A 19,073-nucleotide genomic window follows, 5' to 3' on the forward strand; every position below is an offset into this window, starting at 1 on the left:
CTTAAACCAAGGTACCACTGTACTGGGTTCAGCAGTGAGGCGGCAGCAGGGTCACCCCTCTAGTCCCTGTAACCTCTTAAGCACAGAACATAGCAGGATACAAGTCTACATGGACCAACACTGAGCTCCTAATAACAGCAGGAGCCTCATCTGTTTATAACGCTACAGTGTGACCTCTCCGGCCTCCACATCTCTCTGCTGGTTGAATCCCTGAGGATTCCTCGTCTGTGCCCACAAGGGTCCAGGAGAAGGAGGGTCACCAGCCTATAATAGCTTAGGGGTCACGTGCTACACACATTGCGATCATGTGACCGTATCGTCACCCACCAAGGCTCCGCCTCCTCTGTGCACCGGCCGCCTCGTAGCTCCGTGTCATGGAACGCAAACCAAGCCATTCTGTGGAACGCAAGATCAGGAAGTACTTGTCAGCGGCTCATTTCCGTCTCCGGTGAGTTTAAGATTAAAGGGGTAGCTAGAAGGGGAGTTGCGGTAAGTGATGGGGTGGTGTGGGGTCCTCAGGATAGCCGCCTTCTGCAGGGTCCTGGCATACATTGTCAGTCCAGGATGTGTCACTTACATCAGCAGCTCTGTCCCCCACACTATAGAGGGGGGTTGTCTGTATTAGAAATACTAGTAGTGTTATTTACTAGCACTCCTCTCTTTTATCTATTACTATCTGCTTCTTAACCCTTTGTATTTATAATATTATTAGTTTGTAATTACTGATATATTGGTAGTAATTCTAACCCAGGGGCGTCACACTCCCAGACACCCAGCTCTTGCAAAACTACAATTCCCATCATGCCTGGACCACCAAAGCTCTAGCTCGCCAGGCATGATGGAAATTGTAGTTTTGCAACAGCTGGAGGGCTGGGAGTTTGAGACCTGTGTGTGTTTTTTTTTTTTTTTTTAAAGGGGTACTCCGGGCTAGGGGTATTTTTACGGTATGGCCGGGAAGAGTGTGGATATAGATGCTGCCGTCCACTTACCTCCCCAGTTCCATTAGATCGTGCTGCACCGTTCTCCCGTCCGGCTGCCGCTTCCTGGTCTGAGTTGCGGTTTGAGACGTGACGTCCCAAGGCAGCTCCCAATGGCTGAGCTGCCTTGGGACGTCACGTCTCAAGCTGCAGCTCAGACCAGGAAACGGCAACTGGACAGGAGAACGGGGTGGCGAGATCCGGGAGGTATGTGGATGGCGGCGTCTATATCCAACCCCTCCTGGCCATACAGTAAAAATACCCCTATGCCGGTGTACCCCTTTAAGTTCTGTTTATTACTTTTTCCTTTGAACACATCACCCGGACTTGCTGCAATCTTCACTACGCTCCATAGACGGCTCGCAATGTCTCCTGGGAAGTAGTGTGCCCAGCCTCACTCTTCTTCCAGCTCTTGGAGGTTGGAACCTCTAAACCTCAAGAGATCAAAACTATTCATATGTCTCTAAGACGTCTGGAAAAAACTGATGCAATTGTGTGTCATCCGTTTGGATGTGTTTTTTCATTGACTTCCATTATAAAAAAAAAAAAAAAAAAAAAAGATCGAAACGGATGCTTTTTCTAATGGACACAAAAGTAGTGTTGACTGCGTAACCAATTAAAAACTGATACGTTGAACGGATTGCAAAAACACAGTGTGAACTCCATGACATTCCATTAAAATCTGATACCATCCATAGCATTTAGTTTAAGTTTATTGCAAAATAGCCAGATAGTATATGAAAGTAGTAGAATTTCATTTCTTAAAGGAAACTGTCAGCTAGAAAAGACTTCCTAGACTGCTTACGTGACAATATATCTATGTAAGAAGACTGTCCGTACCTAACTGTTGTTGTCCAAGGCTGCATTCAACTAAAAAAAAAAAATTTGTTGCCACTCTGAAGTGTCTTTGAGGCATGGCCAGGGCATCTTATCCCTCCTCTGGCTACGCCTCAGCAACACTTAAAGGGGTACTCCGACCCAGGGGTATTTTTGAGCTATGGCCTATGGCGGTCACTTACCTCCCCGGTTCCAGCACCGGGTCCCGGATTGCGCTGCCCCGTACTCCCGTCCCGCGGGCGCTTCCTGGTGTGAGCTGACGTGATGTCTCAAGGCAGCTCAGCCATTCAGCGGCCGTAGCGGAGTCCCGCCTCTACCCCTTTAAGATTGCAGTATCATACAACTACAATAAAGGTATGAATAGTTTCACTTCTTATATAGCTATGATATTAATTGCTTTATTTACATAGTGTCGACTTAGGGCTTATTCTCATGTACCATATAACTAGGAAGCTATGGACCGAGAAACCTGTAGTGGACTCTTTCCCTTCCCGGCAACATGTATTAATATAATGCCGAGAGCAGGTAAAGTGTTTAAATCATTGAGGCCCTGTAATGAAGCAGCCACGTGGCATGTGTCATCATAGTGCCACAAAGATTTAAACACGTTTACCACTCCTGGCATCATATTGATACGTGATGCCGGGCAGGGTAAGAGTCCACTACAGGGCTTCCCCGTCCATAGCTTCCTAGTTATACGGAACGTAAAAATAAGTCCTTCAGATTCAAACATTTGTGTTCGGTCCATGATATATGGTCCGTATGCTGGATGTGTATCATGGACTGAACTTTTCATCACAATGAACTATGAAGCAGGGAGTCCTGTAAGAGTTAAAAAGTTCAGTCCGTGATATACATCCAGCATGCAGACTGAACATTAACGTGTGAATCTGGCCTAACTCTGCAGTGCCTTATATAGCTTGTCATCACTGTCACTCTTAGGGTGGGTTCACACTACGGAATTCTCGCGGATAAACTCTGCGGAATTCCGTCGGCTGTCCGCGCTCCTTTCCGCCGGCTCCATAGACACCATTCTATGTCACTTCTTTCGGTGGATAGCGGAATACGCCGGCCCATAGAATGGTGTCTATGGAGCCGGCGGAAAGGCGCGCGGCCGTGTGCGTGGACACAAAATGGAATTCCGCGGAAATTATCCGCAAGAATTCCTCAGTATGAACCCCCCCTTAGGCTGAAATCACACATTCCAGGTTTCTGGTGTAAAAAAATTTTGGAAATTTTTGCATAAGGTCTATTTTGCAAAGAAAAAAAAATGTCAGCATTGAGCAAAAATTTGCAACCTTCCGCAGCCCGCCTCCGCTCACGGCCGTGTGCATTTCCGCCACTGCCATAGACTCCATTCTATGCACGGGCGGATTCTGCCATCTGTCCAAAGAATGAACCTGTTCATTCTTTGGGCTGACTGTGGAATTTGCTTATGTATAGAATGGAGTCTATGGCACTGGCGGAGATGTGCGCGGCCGTGAGCTGTGGAATCCGCAACGGGTGTTCCGTTGGGATTCCGTAGTGTGCACATACCCTAAGTATTAAATACTCATATTTTCTGATTTAAGGGCTCTGGACGTCTGGTCCTAAGCAGCAGGGCCAAGGCTTAGCCTTCAGAATGGACAAGGAGAAGAGTCACCTAACTGAGCAAATATTAAGCCTCACCCTGGAGATCATCTATCTGCTGACTGGAGAGGTGAGGGATTTTTGGAGCTAAGTCACATGAGATCGGAAAAAAAGCAGAAATGTTTATTTCTAAATAAGAAGGTGTTTGAAGTATGCCATATATATAACATTCCTTATTACCTGTTTATTCAGGATTATGGCCCCATGGAGAAGTCTCTTTATCACAGGACATCCAGCAGCCGTCTCCACAACTTGAGAAAGTTTGGCAGGACTCAGAACCCTATCACATTGCCTTCATCTCAACCAGTATGTGAGGGCAACGATGAGCAGAAGATCCTAGAACTCACAAACAAGATCATTCATCTGCTGACAGGAGAGGTGAGCGCTGCGGGGATAATATGCAGTACATAGGGATATTGTGTATAGATAATGACTGTATTATTATGTGTAACAGGTCCCTTTTAGAGATCAGGATGTTATTGTCTGTTTCACCATGGAGGAGTGGGAGTATATAGAAGAACACAAGCATATGTACAAGGACGTTGTGGTGGAGACTGATCAGCACCTGGAATCTCTGGGTAATGGAGAGAGCAGTTTTGAGGGTCATCTAGATACATCTATTATTTGGCCATCATGTATAAACTGTGTATTTAGTTCCTGCATTTATTTTGAACAGACGGGTCCAGTATGAGGAGTACACCGGAGAGGTATCTTAGTCCTGTCTTTGTACAGGATCGTGAAGAGGAAAATCAGAGTATGATTGAGGACTGTATTATTGAGCCTAAACAAGCCTCCAATAAGAAAGACAGCAAGGTATCTTTACCTTTACCTATAGTTCAGATGGGGTTTCTTTTCTTTAATGATGATATATTGATACAACCCTTAGGGCCCTATTCCACTGGACGATTATCGTTCGCATAATCGTTAATGATAAACGACCGCTATTGCGAAAGACCTGAAATCGTTCACCCATTTACATGGAACGATAATCGTTAATTGCGGTCGTCTTGTCGTTGTTATTGCGGTCGTCACTACTGCGAACGACGTCTTATTCAATGCGAACGATTTGCGAATGAGCAATGATAAAAATAGGTCCAGGTCTTATTAAACGATCAACGATTTCTCGTTTGGTCGTTAATCTTTAACTGCTATTCAACCGAGCGATTATTGCTTAGATACGAACGACTTAACAATAATCTGAACGATAATCGTCCCATGGAATAGGACCCTTAAAAAAAATTATGGAGTCACCACACTTAGATGTTCATGCAGTTTTTTTTCTTTCTTTTTTACTTTGTTTCAAATGCACAAACCTTTGATAAGCGCTAGTGCCAGGTTCTTAAAGTGGGCTTGTCCATAGCTGACTAAACTAAAGGCACCTCTGACCCTGAATCGGGAGATAACTCTTTACTACAATCCATTGCTCCAGCACTTTTAAAAGTTTTATGCAAAGTAGGAGATTCTAGGTCTATTCTCTCCTAACACACACCCCTATGCCACCAAGTAAACACCCACTCTGTGACCATTGCTAGGTTTCTTCTTTAGAGACACATTCTGTACATTTACAGGGATAGAGCAGCTATCAGGTGTATATTACAGCTGTAAATATTAGTGTAATAGAAAACTACACCACCAGCCAGTGAAGATAAAAAAAGAGAATATCCAACAAGGCAGTAAAAGCAGTGCCACATATACTGTGTATTTTGGGATACATGAGCCATCCCTGTCTGTCTTCCCATGCCAGTGTATTGTCTAGCAATGGTTTCCTAATACTATGGCCCCCTGATGAAACTTTAATGGCAGAAATGTGTTGGGACATGTTCTGTTTATTGCATAACATGTAGGTTTAGTATGCTATTACCCCTTAAAGGGAACCAATCACCACAAAATCGGACCAGAAGCTAGTAACATATTATAATACAGCCAGTAGCAATGTTCCTAGACATACAAATACTGTTTCCACATTGCACATAACCCCCCAATTACCTCCCACGCTGTATGTCATTTACTGCTATCTAGTCATGTGGATGGTCCACTGGCACTAGGTAGAAACTGATGGCACAAACGTTTGTCTGTAAACATGCCTTTCTGTGTCAGAGCCCCCATTGTCACAGAGGGGCCGTCCTGTAATCTTCCTTGTTCGCCGACATCATCACTGGGCTCCTCTGTGATGTAGGGGGCTCAGGGTTGTCTAGGATTACAAAAAGATGGCTGCGTTCTTTCAGAAGCACACAGTTATGTGAAACATTGCAGTTTGGCTCTATTGAAGTGAATGGGACTGAGCTGCCAAATCGCACAACATGTAAAAAAACGTGTCATCCTGTATGTGAAAGAAATAAGCCATTGTTTTCTAATCCCTGATGGTCCCTTTAAGTTTTCACAATATAAGGCTATGTTCACACTACGTATAGGACCGGCCGGGTCACAGATCGTCCGGTCTCTGCACAGATCATCCCTGCCGGTCCTGTAGTACCGGCCAGATGATCTTTCCGGCCGCAGTGTTCTGATGCAGGCGCATCAGCGCGCACCCGCTTCAAAACCTCCCACAGCACACAATGAAGCAAAAGCGCCCGGAGCCGCTCACTTCATTGTGTGAACTGACAGGTCTTTCTGCGGCCGCAATTCACTGAATTGCGGCCCCAGAAAACTGACATGTCAGTTATTTGCGGGTCCGTATGGGATCCCGGCCGTAACGCATACGATGTGTATATGCAGGAGTACAAAGTATGGTCGTTGTTGCCAATTGCAACAACGGCCGTATTTTTACGTAGTGTGAACATAGCCTAAAGTAGTAAAACTATTATGAGGGTGGGAATAGTGGCTTGAATATAGTGGTTTGAACTATTTAGAGTGTGAAGAATTAGTCTTAGACTATAGATTCGCTGTTCTCCCTGTCTTTCATTATTGATTGTGGATATGAGGGACATGAAAGAAGGAATTACGCAGAACAGACCCAGGTTTGTAATCCAGATATTAACTTTATTTTCATTCAACATTTAGGGTGAAGATTTCAGTATGTGGCAAGATGAAGTTGTCCATCAAAGCAAAGGACAAAGGACCTATGATATAAGTAAAGAACAGCACAGGGAAATGGTTATAGATCTCACCCCAGGTGAGTACTGGTCATTGAATTCCATAAGGAGTCAAGTTATCTTTTTATTATCTGATGTCAGACCGGACTCCTGGACTGGAGAATTCTAAAGTGCCAAGAAATTCTGGACACAAGCAGTTAATATGGTGCACATCCTGTAACAGGTTACTGATCGCACGGGGTCTTAAACCTGCTGGAGAGAGATGCGTGCTGCAGAACACTTTCCCCAGCTGTATCCTTGGTTTAGGAGTGAGACCCAATGCAAACAGCGACATGACAAAAGTTACTGCAAATGACAGTATCTTTGAGGAGCCGTCTCTCTTAAGACATTGATGGCATATCATTAGACGTAGCAGTATCTGGTTGGTGGGTGTCCACTGTGACCTCAGTTCATTTGGACATTGACAGCATCAGTGGCGTAGCGACCGCGGTCGCAGGGGTCGCCGCCGCGACCGGGCCGCTACCAAGGGGGGGCCCGCGAGGCCCCCCCTTACCACTGCACTGCCCGCCTCCCACTCCCTCTTGTGACCGCAAGCAATGTTTTGCTTGCGATCACAAGAGGCAGGGGCCCCCGGCTGTCTTGCGGCCCCCAGGGAGCTCTGTGTGCGGCGGGGGGGGGGAAGTACTTCCAGCGCAGGGAGCATCGCCTTAAGAAAAAAAACAGGTCCCGCGAAGCTCCGCCCCCTCCGCGCTAAGCCCCGCCTCCCGCCGGGGGAAGCCCGCCAGCGCGTGTGACCTGGGGGCTACAGAAATCATGCAGGTGAGTATAGATTTTTTTGTTTTTAAGGGGATGATGGGGGGTGTAGTGGTATGATGATGATGATGGAACAAGAGGATGATGGGGGTGTAGTGGTATGATGATGGAACAAGAGGATGATGGGGGTGTAGTGGTATGATGATGGAACAAGAGGAAGATGAGGGGTGTAGTGGTATGATGATAAAGGAACAAGAGGATGATGGGGGTGTAGTGGTATGATGATGATGAAGGAACAAGAGGATGATGGGGGTGTAGTGGTATGATGATGATGAAGGAACAAGAGGATGATGGGGTGTAGTGGTATGTTGATGAAGGAACAAGAGGATGATGGGGGTGTAGTAGTATGATGATGATGATGGAACAAGAGGAAGATGAGGGGTGTAGTGGTATGATGATGATGATGATGATGATGAAGGAACAAGAGGATGATGGGGTGTAGTGGTATGATGATGATGATGGAACAAGAGGATGATGGGGGTGTAGTGGTATGATGATGGAACAAGAGGATGATGAGGGGTGTAGTGGTATGATGATGATGGAACGAGGATGATGGGGATGTAGTGGTATGATGATGGAACAAGAGGATGATGAGGGGTGTAGTGGTATGATGATGATGGAACAAGAGGATGATGGGAATGTAGTGGTATGATGATGATGGAACAAGAGGAGGATGAGGGGTGTAGTGGTATGATGATGGAACAAGAGGATGATGAGGGGTGTAGTGGTATGATGATGAAGGAACAAGAGGATGATGGGGGGTGTAGTGGTATGATGATGATGGAACAAGAGGATGATGAGGGGTGTAGTGGTATGATGATGGAACAAGAGGATGATGAGGGGTGTAGTGGTATGATGATGATGGAACGAGGATGATGGGGGTGTAGTGGTATGATGGAACAAGAGGATGATGAGGGGTGTAGTGGTATGATGATGATGGAACGAGGATGATGGGGATGTAGTGGTATGATGATGGAACAAGAGGATGATGAGGGGTGTAGTGGTATGATGATGATGGAACGAGGATGATGGGGATGTAGTGGTATGATGATGGAACAAGAGAATGATGAGGGGTGTAGTGGTATGATGATGATGGAACAAGAGGATGATGGGGTGTAGTGGTATGATGATGATGATGGAACAAGAGGAAGATGAGGGGTGTAGTGGTATGATGATGATGATGATGAAGGAACAAGAGGATGGTGGGGTGTAGTAGTATGATGATGATGATGATGATGGAACAAGAGGAAGATGAGGGGTGTAGTGGTATGATGATAAAGGAACAAGAGGAAGATGAGGGGTGTAGTGGTATGATGATAAAGGAACAAGAGGATGATGGGGGTGTAGTGGTATGATGATGATGAAGGAACAAGAGGATGATGGGGGTGTAGTGGTATGATGATGATGAAGGAACAAGAGGATGATGGGGTGTAGTGGTATGTTGATGAAGGAACAAGAGGATGATGGGGGTGTAGTAGTATGATGATGATGATGGAACAAGAGGAAGATGAGGGGTGTAGTGGTATGATGATGATGATGATGATGATGATGGAACAAGAGGAAGATGAGGGGTGTAGTGGTATGATGATGATGATGATGGAACAAGAGGAAGATGAGGGGTGTAGTGGTATGATGATGATGGAACAAGAGAATGATGAGGGGTGTAGTGGTATGATGATGATGGAACAAGAGAATGATGAGGGGTGTAGTGGTATGATGATGATGATGATGATGGAACAAGAGGATGATGGGGGTGTAGTGGTATGATGATGGAACAAGAGGATGATGAGGGGTGTAGTGGTATGATGATGATGGAACAAGAGGATGATGGGAATGTAGTGGTATGATGATGATGGAACAAGAGGAGGATGAGGGGTGTAGTGGTATGATGATGGAACAAGAGGATGATGGGGGTGTAGTGGTATGATGATGGAACAAGAGGATGATGAGGGGTGTAGTGGTATGATGATGAGGGGTGTAGTGGTATGATGATGAAACAAGAGGATGATGAGGGGTGTAGTGGTATGATGATGATGGAACAAGGATGATGGGGATGTAGTGGTATGATGGAACAAGAGGATGATGAGGGGTGTAGTGGTATGATGATGATGGAACAAGAGGATGATAGGAATGTAGTGGTATGATGATGATGGAACAAGAGGAGGATGAGGGGTGTAGTGGTATGATGATGGAACAAGAGGATGATGGGGGTGTAGTGGTATGATGGAACAAGAGGATGATGAGGGGTGTAGTGGTATGATGATGGAACAAGAGGATGATGGGGGGTGTAGTGGTATGATGATGGAACAAGAAGATGATGAGGATGTAGTGGTATGATGATGATGATGGAACAAGAGGATGATGAGGGGTGTAGTGGTATGATGATGAAGGAACAAGAGGATGATGGGGGTGTAGTGGTATGATGATGATGGAACAAGAGGATGATGGGGGGTGTAGTGGTATGATGATGAAGGAACAAGAGGATTATGAAGGAACAAGAGGATGATGAGGGGTGTAGTGGTATGATGATGGAACAAGAAGATGATGAGGATGTAGTGGTATGATGATGATGATGATGGAACAAGAGGATGATGGGGGGTGTAGTGGTATGATGATGAAACAAGAGGATGATGAGGGGTGTAGTGGTATGATGATGAAGGAACAAGAGGATGATGAGGATGTAGTGGTATGATGATGATGGAACAAGAGGATGATGAGGATGTAGTGGTATGATGATGATGGAACAAGAGGATGATGAGGGGTGAAGTGGTATGATGATGAAAGGGCAGGAGGATGAAGGGGTAGTAGTATTATGGTGGAGGTGGTTGTAGTATGATGATGGAGGGGCAGGAGGATGAAAGGGGTAGTAGTATGATGATGGAGGGGCAGGAGGAGGGGACAACATGGGGGGCATCTGTAAGGGGGATAAAATGGGGGGCATCTATATGGTTGATAACATGGGGGCAATCTATATGGGGGATAACATGGGGGGCATCTATAATAGGGACAACACAGGGGGCCATCTATAAGGGGGAAACATTGGGGGGCCATCTATAAGGTGGACTACACAGGGGGTGTATACAATAGGGGGATATGTACTATAAGGGAGTCACATAGAGTCAGGCTACCCACTAAATGAGGGTGTAAAGGGGCCAATACAGATGTGCAGTTTGTAGAGAGATGAGGATGGTGTCAGTGTGAGGAGCCTAATATGTTTGTCTGGCAGATTCTGTGGATTCGTGGCTCCAAAAAGTTCTCATAATGGCCCTGGGCAGATGGAGAAGATGAAAAGGGAAGAACTCCGATCAGAGAAGACGTCCCCTGTGAGTCACCTGATATATTTGCACTGTAATGTATATGGTGTATAGAGCCTGTGTAGAGCTGGGGCCACCTCTATATGACTGGATGAGGTGATATTGGTCTATGTACAGAGGATTTTATTCAGTAGCAGCGGTTGTGTTAGTCAGTATGTGGTAAGGGGGGGGGGGCCCCAAGTTGACCTCTTGCACCAGGGCCCAAGAGACATTAGCTACGCCCCTGGACAGCATATATCTAGGATATCTTTGGTGAGACAACCCTTTTAATCATGCGTTGACTTTAACCTACATGCTTTAGTCATTGTTTGGGTTTAAACATAATATGACATATCTGACGTGGCCCTTTTAATGGGAAGTCCTAGAGGATTGCTATCAATTGTGCCTTTTTAGATGGGCCGACACTGCCATAACACCAAGTGCCAATCTCTTTGATTCCCCCCTCATTTGCTGAGGAGATTGTCCATGCATCTATTTAAATTCTTCATTGTCGGCTGCTCATCATCTGTTTACACAGGGAGATGTACGGCTGATAATAAATTAAATGGCTGCACAAAACATCCACTCAGTCGATAAATGAGTCGACTCTAAACTCCGTAACTGGAGAAAGACTGCACACTTTTGGTGCAAAGGACAGCTGAATAAAGGATTTGTGAATATAGCCTAAAAGACCTTAACATAGTACAAGACTACTGTGTAATGTGCTGATTATCTAGTTTTTAATAAGTTTTAATCAATAATTGCCTAATGGTTAATCATTTTGGGTAAGGAGTCCAGAAGGCCAAGTTCACACAGGTGATGCTTTATTCTTTAGTAGAACAGTATACTCCATCAATGTTTCTTTTGTATATTGGTATTTTGTTCAGATTTGCTGAAAATGTGACATATGTCTCTTACAGAAGTATCCAGTATCATACCAAAAAGATTCCCCAGTCCTTCTGATCCAGCACCTTATGCGTTAAATCAGAAAGCCTTCAAAAGACAGAATGAGGTACTGTACTCTGAGTTAATCTTCACCTGTTAGATGGTTTACCCTGCCTGTGCCTCATTCCATGACTCAATTGTAAGTGAACATGAGGCACTAATCTCTTTTCTGGCCTGTCACAGCTGCTGAACCCAAAATCCAGGTTCTGGCTGGATGGATAGGATTAAAGGGGCACTATGGAGGGTAAAAAAAAAATCTAATCAACTGATGTCAGAAAGTTATATACTGTATTTTCCTGTGTGTAAGACTACTTATTAACCCAGGAAAATCTTCTCAAAAGTCAGGGGTCATCTTATACGCCTGGTGTTGTCTCATAGGGAGGGTGCTGAAAAACTCAGAAACCAAACTAGAGAATCTGCAGTCGCTGCATACAGTGGGGGGAGCTCAAAAACAGCCGCATTCCCGCTGTATGCGGCGACCGTGCAAAGGGCAAAGGTCCGGACTATATGAGAGAAAAAAAGGGATGCAGTAGAGTGGCGCTGTGCCCAGAAAAACACACCTCTCTTCATATGTCTGGCCCGTCCTTGTATCCTACTGGTATTATTGTACCTCCTTCTCTGCCTCTCAGATCTCGCTGCTGTCTGATGTTTTTTTTATGATTTTTTATTTGAGGTGCATTGGAAGAGGGGTAGTCTTTTACGGCGAGTGTATCCCACACTCTATATTTCAAAGTGACACTGTCACCCCCTTTTTGCATTATGACTTCTCTACGCAGGTGTAAAGGGTAAATTTAGCAGTTTTCATACCATATTCTATATCATACGTCATGGTGCTTGTTCCAGTAAAAAGTGGTCTTTTATCATCTGCAGATTGTGCTACGTGGGCGGTGCTTCACAGGTGAAGCACCACTTAGCCACGCCCACAGCGCCACCATAGCCGCCCCCCCATGATGGCTATTGGAACAGGCCAGCCTAAAGGTCTAGGCCCCACCCCCTCTAGGTCGGCCCATACCAATGGCCGCTGAGGGAGCAGGGCCTATACGGTGATTGCACCATGGGACGGGGCCTATGGTGGCACTGTGCGCTTCAGCCATGAAGCTCCGCCCGCGTAGCGCAATCCACATATGATAAAAGATGACTTTTTACTGGAACAAGCACCATGAGGTATGATATAAAATAAGGTATGAAAACTGCAAAATTTACCCTTTACAGCTGTGTAGAGAAGTCAGAATGCAAAAAGGGCGTGACAGTGTCACTTTAAATATAGTGTGGGATATACTCGCCGTGCAAGAGGACCCCTCTTCTAATACACACCAAATAAAAATTAATTGAAAAAAAAGGCTTGTACCGACAGGCGGGGGTAATCCACTTACCTCCTTCCTGTCGAATTGGCCATCTATGAATAGAGTCTGCTCTCAGGCAGACTCTATGCATAGATTGCCGATAACACTGATCTATGCTATACTATGACATAGCATAGATCAGTATATACAATCTAATGATTGCATGTTTTATTGTGAAAAATAAGCTTTTAAAAAAAGTGTAATAATAAAAGTTTTTAAAAGTATAAAAAAAAAAAACCTTAAACCCTTATAGAAACCCCAAAAAGTCTGCCACAAAATAATATGTTTGCAATTCAAATATTAAATATCAACCAAAGAAAAAAATTGCAGAACTAATACGTGAACAAAACATATTTCTTTATTTAAATCAATAATAAATTACATAATTATCACCATGAGATACACAGAAGTACAAAACTGGAGAGGGGAATAGATGTCAGTGGGGTATATGTGACTAAGGACAAATGATAAATAAACAGTATAAAGGGGAACACCCCGTGTAAGGCACAGCTATATATATATAGATTAGATGACCTCTTGTATGTGCAGGGCCAACACACAGGGCAAACACAAGTGTGTATAGTGGAACAAAGTAAACCCACTAATCTGCCCAGCATACAATAAGTACAAGCCCAAATATAGGCAGAAAGAGTGAGAAATAAAATATCCAAACACAGAAAGGAAGGGGGTGAGCATCAGCTACCACACTGACATCTTACCACTCTCCAGCACAGACAGCCCGACGTACGTTTCACTCACTTCATCAGGAGCCATATAACCTGACCTTATATGCCTGGCATAAACATATATCTATCCTAAGATAATAAGAAGGGAAACACTAAAAGGGGAGACTAGATGGATCAAGTGGTCTTTTTCTGCCAACATGTTTCCATGTCTTTTATATGCTGAAAAATCCAGTAGATTTGTAATCTACAAGTAGATTTGAGTCTTCCAGTACTTATCAGCTACTGTATGCCCAGCAAGAAATGGCGTATTCTCTCCAGTCTGACACAGTGCTCTCTGCTGCCACCTCTGTCTGTATCAGGAACTGTCCAGAGCAGGAGAGGTTTTCTATGGGGATTTCCTACTGTTCTGGACAGTTCCTGACATGGACAGAGATGGCAGCAGAGAGCACCGTGTCAGACTGGAAAGAATACACCACTTCCTGCAGGCCATACAGCAGCTGATAAGTATTGGAAGAGATTAGATTTTTAAATAAGATGTAATTTACAATTCTGTATAACTTACTGACACAAGTTGATTTTAATTTTTTTTCCCCCTCCGGAGTACCCCTTTAAAGAAGTTGTCCGGGTTTATAACATTGATGACCTCTTTACAGGATAGTCTATCAAGGACTGATTGTGGGGGCAACGCTGACCGGCACCCATACACAGCAAATAGTACCAGAAGTCCTGTCTACTGTGTACTGGTTGTGCAGGTTACTGCAGATCAACTCCTGCTGAATTGCCCAGGAATAGAACTGCAGTGTCCTGTGGAGAGGCCACCAATGCTATAAACCCAGAAAAACCCTTCAATACACTAAGCTAATAGTGATATTCAAAGGTTTGCAGACTGTTAGCATATTTCTGCTCCTTTTACTTTCTAGGATGAAAATCTGAATATTGTTATAATTGATATTGAAGAAGAAGATGATGATGAGGATTATATAGAGGATGACCAGCAATGTAAGATGGAGGCACAGGCTCCTAGAGATGCTCGTATAGGTGAGTTGTGGTTTGTCATTTTGGTCTATCTGGCTGCAACATAATTATAAGAAAATATAAATTACAATCGTGGTTGACTAGCAAGTATGGTAAAACTTAGCTTTTTATTGTTCTTCATACAAAAATACATATAGGGTAAAATCAAGTAGATGTACAATTCCACAGCTGTAGCTGTTGTGTGGGAAGGGTCCACAAAAGTGTGTATGAAACACTAGGCCCTGTTCTGCTCCTCCTGTGGATCTAAGGACCACCTGGTGTGGGCATCCCCTCAGCCAGGCGGGGCTAGCCCTACATGGACTAGTTGGATGATATGTGTATCACACCTAATGCTTGGTGTTCAGTGTGACCTGTAGTTTTGTGTGATTACGTATAGCCTGTAATTTTGTGCCCTCTGAGCAGTGGGCAATGATAGATGGTGCCTCCTGCCTATGACTATAGTTCAATCCAATCCATCTTAGGGTCACAACTTGTCCACCTGTGTCATTTTCCCCAGAAGATGGCGCTGGGTTCCTCAGGGAATGGACTGGTCAAGTTTCACTCAGATGTTGCGCAGGCTCATCAGGAGGTGATTACTGGTACATATGAGTCCGCTCCCCTTCTTGTAGGTATGCCCGATCAAAGTAGATGTATAGATATGTGCCCACTGTATGGATGTGTGTACAATATGGCTGTCTATGGATGGGAAGATGTCCAGATGGATACGGATATTGCAGAAACACTGATGTACAAACTGTCAATACAGGAGTGGCTGATATGAGAGATGATATCCGGGAGTCGAAAATACTAGCATCCTAGCTGTTGTATACTGTCCGATGATGATCTGGCTGCAGTGAGCCGTGTAGTGGCATCCTGGCTGTACTGATGTCCTTGCTGTGATAATCCCCAGTGTTTCATACACTCTTGTGGACCTACACAACAGCTACGGATGTGGAATTGTACAGCTTCTTGATTTTATGTATACTTGTATGCAGACCACTTAAAAGCTTTAAAAGTTTCACCATACTCGCTAGTCATCCATGGTTGTCATTTACATTTTCTTACTATTTGTCTGGAGGAGACACTGTGGGGGTACTCACACATCGGCCAACATCCCACTCTTCTGCTACCCATACCTACGTGTAACATAATGATGTTGGATTTGATCTCAATGTGGTATTTTCTTTAAACTTTAATGGCTGTACACTTTTATTTTCTTCTTCAGAGGCTATTAAGGAGAATCATGTATAGATCACAGATTTAGAGGGAATCTGTCAGCACTCAGACCTGCCCAGAGTTGCTGAAAGTGTTATATAGATCACAGGACCCTATTTAATATGGTACCTTTAGCTTATTTGTCCATGTAACAGTTAATCTTAGTGTGACCAAGTGTCAATGAGGAGTTGCGGCTCTCAGGCCGTGCGGCACTCTGTTAGACCTCCTCCTTGGTGGTTCCGCCCTCCTATTTTTCAATAGTAATTTCATCTAAGACTCCAGTTCCTGCACAGCTGATGGCGCGTGCGTCCTGCGTCCTAAACTTGTTTAAGCGCAGTAGCCAGGAAGAGCACTGCACATGCATTGACGGAAGTAAGCTTCACTTCTCAGCACTCATGTGTCGCTTGTCCTGGCTACAGTGCTTGAATGAATTTCAGGACCCGCGCAGCGCGGGAAATGGAGGCAATAAGAAATTATTATTCAACAGGAGGTGGCGTGACATAGTGCAGCACAGACTTAAGAGCCACAACTCCTCTTTAACACTTGATCACACTAAAGGCCCTATTACACGGAACCATTATTGTTTAAAAATTCCCTAAAACGATCGAAATGAACAATTATCTGTCCGTGTAATAACACCCAACAATGAATGAAAAATTGTTCATTTTGGTCTTTCAACATGTTGGAAAATTATCGTTGATAGTTCGCCGATTGTTTGCATATTTGTTTGTGTAATAAGTCATTTGCTAATAAAACATGTTGTGTGGGTAGTCCTGAGGAACGGTTAGCGACCATATAACCACGTAAAAGCGACATAACAGTAATCAGTGAATGTAATATCCTCAGAATCGGTACAAATGTGCCAGTAGTCAGATTGGCAGGATGCCAAGAGTGCAAATGCCTTCTAAACATTTTCTTTTTTTCCCACAGCCCTTGAAGACAAAGAACAATCTTCTGAAATCCGTCACCTCCCTACCCCAGAAAACAGTTATGTTTACCAGAACTTTCACCCTGGTGCTGACTATAACTTTGAAATGGAGCATTTTGGACAAAGTCTAGAGTTGAATTCTTTTCACTATAGAGATGAACAGTTTTTCCAAGAGCCTAGAGTAAAACCCCAGCCAAGAGTGGGAAGTAAACAGCACCTTTGTACAGAATGTGGGAAATGCTTTTCTCGAAATAATGATCTGGTTATGCATAAGAGATTACATAGAGGGAAGGTTCCTCTTGTATGTTCTGTGTGCGGGAAATGCTTTCCCAGTAATTCCCATCTTCTGATACATTTGAGGATACATGCAGGAGAGAAGCCTTTTGGTTGTTTAGAATGTGGCAAGAGTTTTAAGAGTAACTCTCATCTGGTAACTCACCTAAGGATTCACAGGGGAGAAAAGCCTTTTGTCTGTCCGGAGTGCGGAAAAAGCTTTAATGATAAGTCAAACTTTGGAAGACACAAGCGAATCCACACGGGTGAGAAACCATTTGCATGTAGCGAGTGTGGAAAAGGTTTCAACCGTAAAGCTAACCTTCTAATTCACCAGAGAACCCACACTGGGGAAAAGCCCTTTTCCTGCTGTGACTGTGGGAAGCGATACACCAGCAAAGCCGAACTAGTCCGACATGAAGTTTTCCACTTAGAAGGGAAACAGTTTTCATGTTTAGAGTGCGATGAAAAGTTTCATGAGAAATCCAGTCTCCTCATTCACCAGATGATTCACAAGGGAGAGAAACCATTTTCCTGTGCCGACTGTGGGAAACGTTTTGCCAATAACTCCCAGCTGGTAACACACGAGCGCATTCACAAAGGGGAGAAGCCATTTGTGTGTCCAGAGTGCGGGAAAAGCTTTAATGACAAGTCAAATTTCATCAGACATAAGAAGATTCACACCGGGGAGAAGCCCTTTGCTTGTTTTGAGTGCGGAAAAGTCTTTAACCGGAGAGCAAATCTCATATTACATCAGAGGACTCACACAGGAGAAAAGCCATTTTCCTGTCCGCAGTGTGGCAAGTGTTTCTCAAGTAATTCAGGACTCGTTGTACATCAGAGACTTCACTTGGGGCAATAGTTGTTTTTTTTAGGAAGATTTTATTGATATCTATATATAAAAAAAAAATCTCTTTGTCCAATCTCAGGAGATTGTCGGGGTCCTGGGAGGGGGTCAGCTAAGGTGGAGGAAAGTTTCATATGAGACTTACCATAACCAAGTGCAGCCCCAGAGTGTTCGTTATTACTCCGTTACCTTTACAGGTAAAATGGTTCCTTGACTTGACAAAGAAATACTTGAACTCGGCAAGTATGGAAAAGGTTACACATTTTTTTTATATATATAGACGGATATTAGTTTTAACGTAATTAGACAATATGGTTACCATGTTTCTCCTCTATGAGGTTGTTTTTTGAGGGGAACTTTTTTTCCCCTTCATTTTTTTCCATGTCTCATTTTCACAATTTCAGGTATCCAAAGCCATTTCTGTGAAAGAAATTTGTTCACACAAGCAGTCTCTCCACTTTTTGCAAGCTTTTCTTTTCTATCCCACTAACAACAAGAAAATATAGGGGTACTCTCATCTGAGATCAGTCCAGTTCTTGGTGTCCCCCCCCCCCCCCCCCAGTAAATAGCTAATTTTGCCTGGGGAAGCCACTACTAGACAGATCTGATGGTTATGCATTTAAAGGGAAGCCGACAGCTGTAATTTACATTTTCAAACTAGTGACACTCTTAGATAGCTAATAGGACAACAAAACACATAGTACCTTTTTTATATCCAGCTGTGCTTCCAGAATGTAGAAAAATACCTTTATTCTCTGGCATGAAGGGCTGTAAGCTGGAATGTCTCCTCTCTTTTCCCCCCTCTGCATGATTGATTGACACCGAGAAGCTGAGTCTCAAGCAGGTTCGGAGGGCGGAGTAAGATGTTAAGAGACTTAAGGAGCTCAGGATTGCCTCTTTGCATCTTTCTACATTATAAAATCACAGACTAATATATTTGGGGTACCACGTGTCTCCTGGCTCAAACAGTTATATAACAGTGTCAGTAGTTTGGAACGTAAATTGAAGTTGACAGCTTCACTTTATGGGTTCCTTCACACACACCGGATCCGCAGCGACGTCCAATGTGGATCCAGTGTCAGTGCATCCCAATGAGAATACATACTCGCATACTTACATACTCCCAGTGGGATGTCAATCCCGCTGCGAGTATCTAAATTACCCCCCATCCCCCCCGGCGTCCGGAGCATACATCACCTCTTCCCTGCTCCGGCTTGCTTCGGGGGTCCCCGGCATCTGCT

General features: G+C 44.2%; 1 protein-coding gene across 5 annotated transcripts; it reads left to right on the plus strand.

The window, feature by feature from the left end:
- The first annotated feature begins 366 nt into the window (after positions 1-366).
- Positions 367-19,073, plus strand: LOC138799576 (gastrula zinc finger protein XlCGF57.1-like). 5 transcript variants are annotated; one of them, XM_069980957.1, is made up of 9 exons: positions 367-448; positions 3,386-3,513; positions 3,636-3,821; positions 3,898-4,021; positions 4,120-4,256; positions 6,444-6,555; positions 11,502-11,593; positions 14,476-14,593; positions 16,715-19,073. In XM_069980957.1, the coding sequence occupies exons 2-9, from the start codon at positions 3,436-3,438 to the stop codon at positions 17,845-17,847; spliced, it is 1,980 nt and encodes a 659-aa protein (XP_069837058.1). In that variant the 5' UTR covers positions 367-448; positions 3,386-3,435; the 3' UTR covers positions 17,848-19,073. The 5 variants fall into 5 exon arrangements, with proteins under 5 accessions (XP_069837058.1, XP_069837059.1, XP_069837056.1 ...); XM_069980958.1 differs by lacking the exon at positions 367-448 and adding an exon at positions 453-489; XM_069980955.1 differs by lacking the exon at positions 367-448 and adding an exon at positions 1,529-2,168.

The sequence above is a fragment of the Dendropsophus ebraccatus genome, chromosome 8 (genome assembly GCF_027789765.1).
Source record: "Dendropsophus ebraccatus isolate aDenEbr1 chromosome 8, aDenEbr1.pat, whole genome shotgun sequence".
Taxonomy (NCBI): domain Eukaryota; kingdom Metazoa; phylum Chordata; class Amphibia; order Anura; family Hylidae; genus Dendropsophus; species Dendropsophus ebraccatus.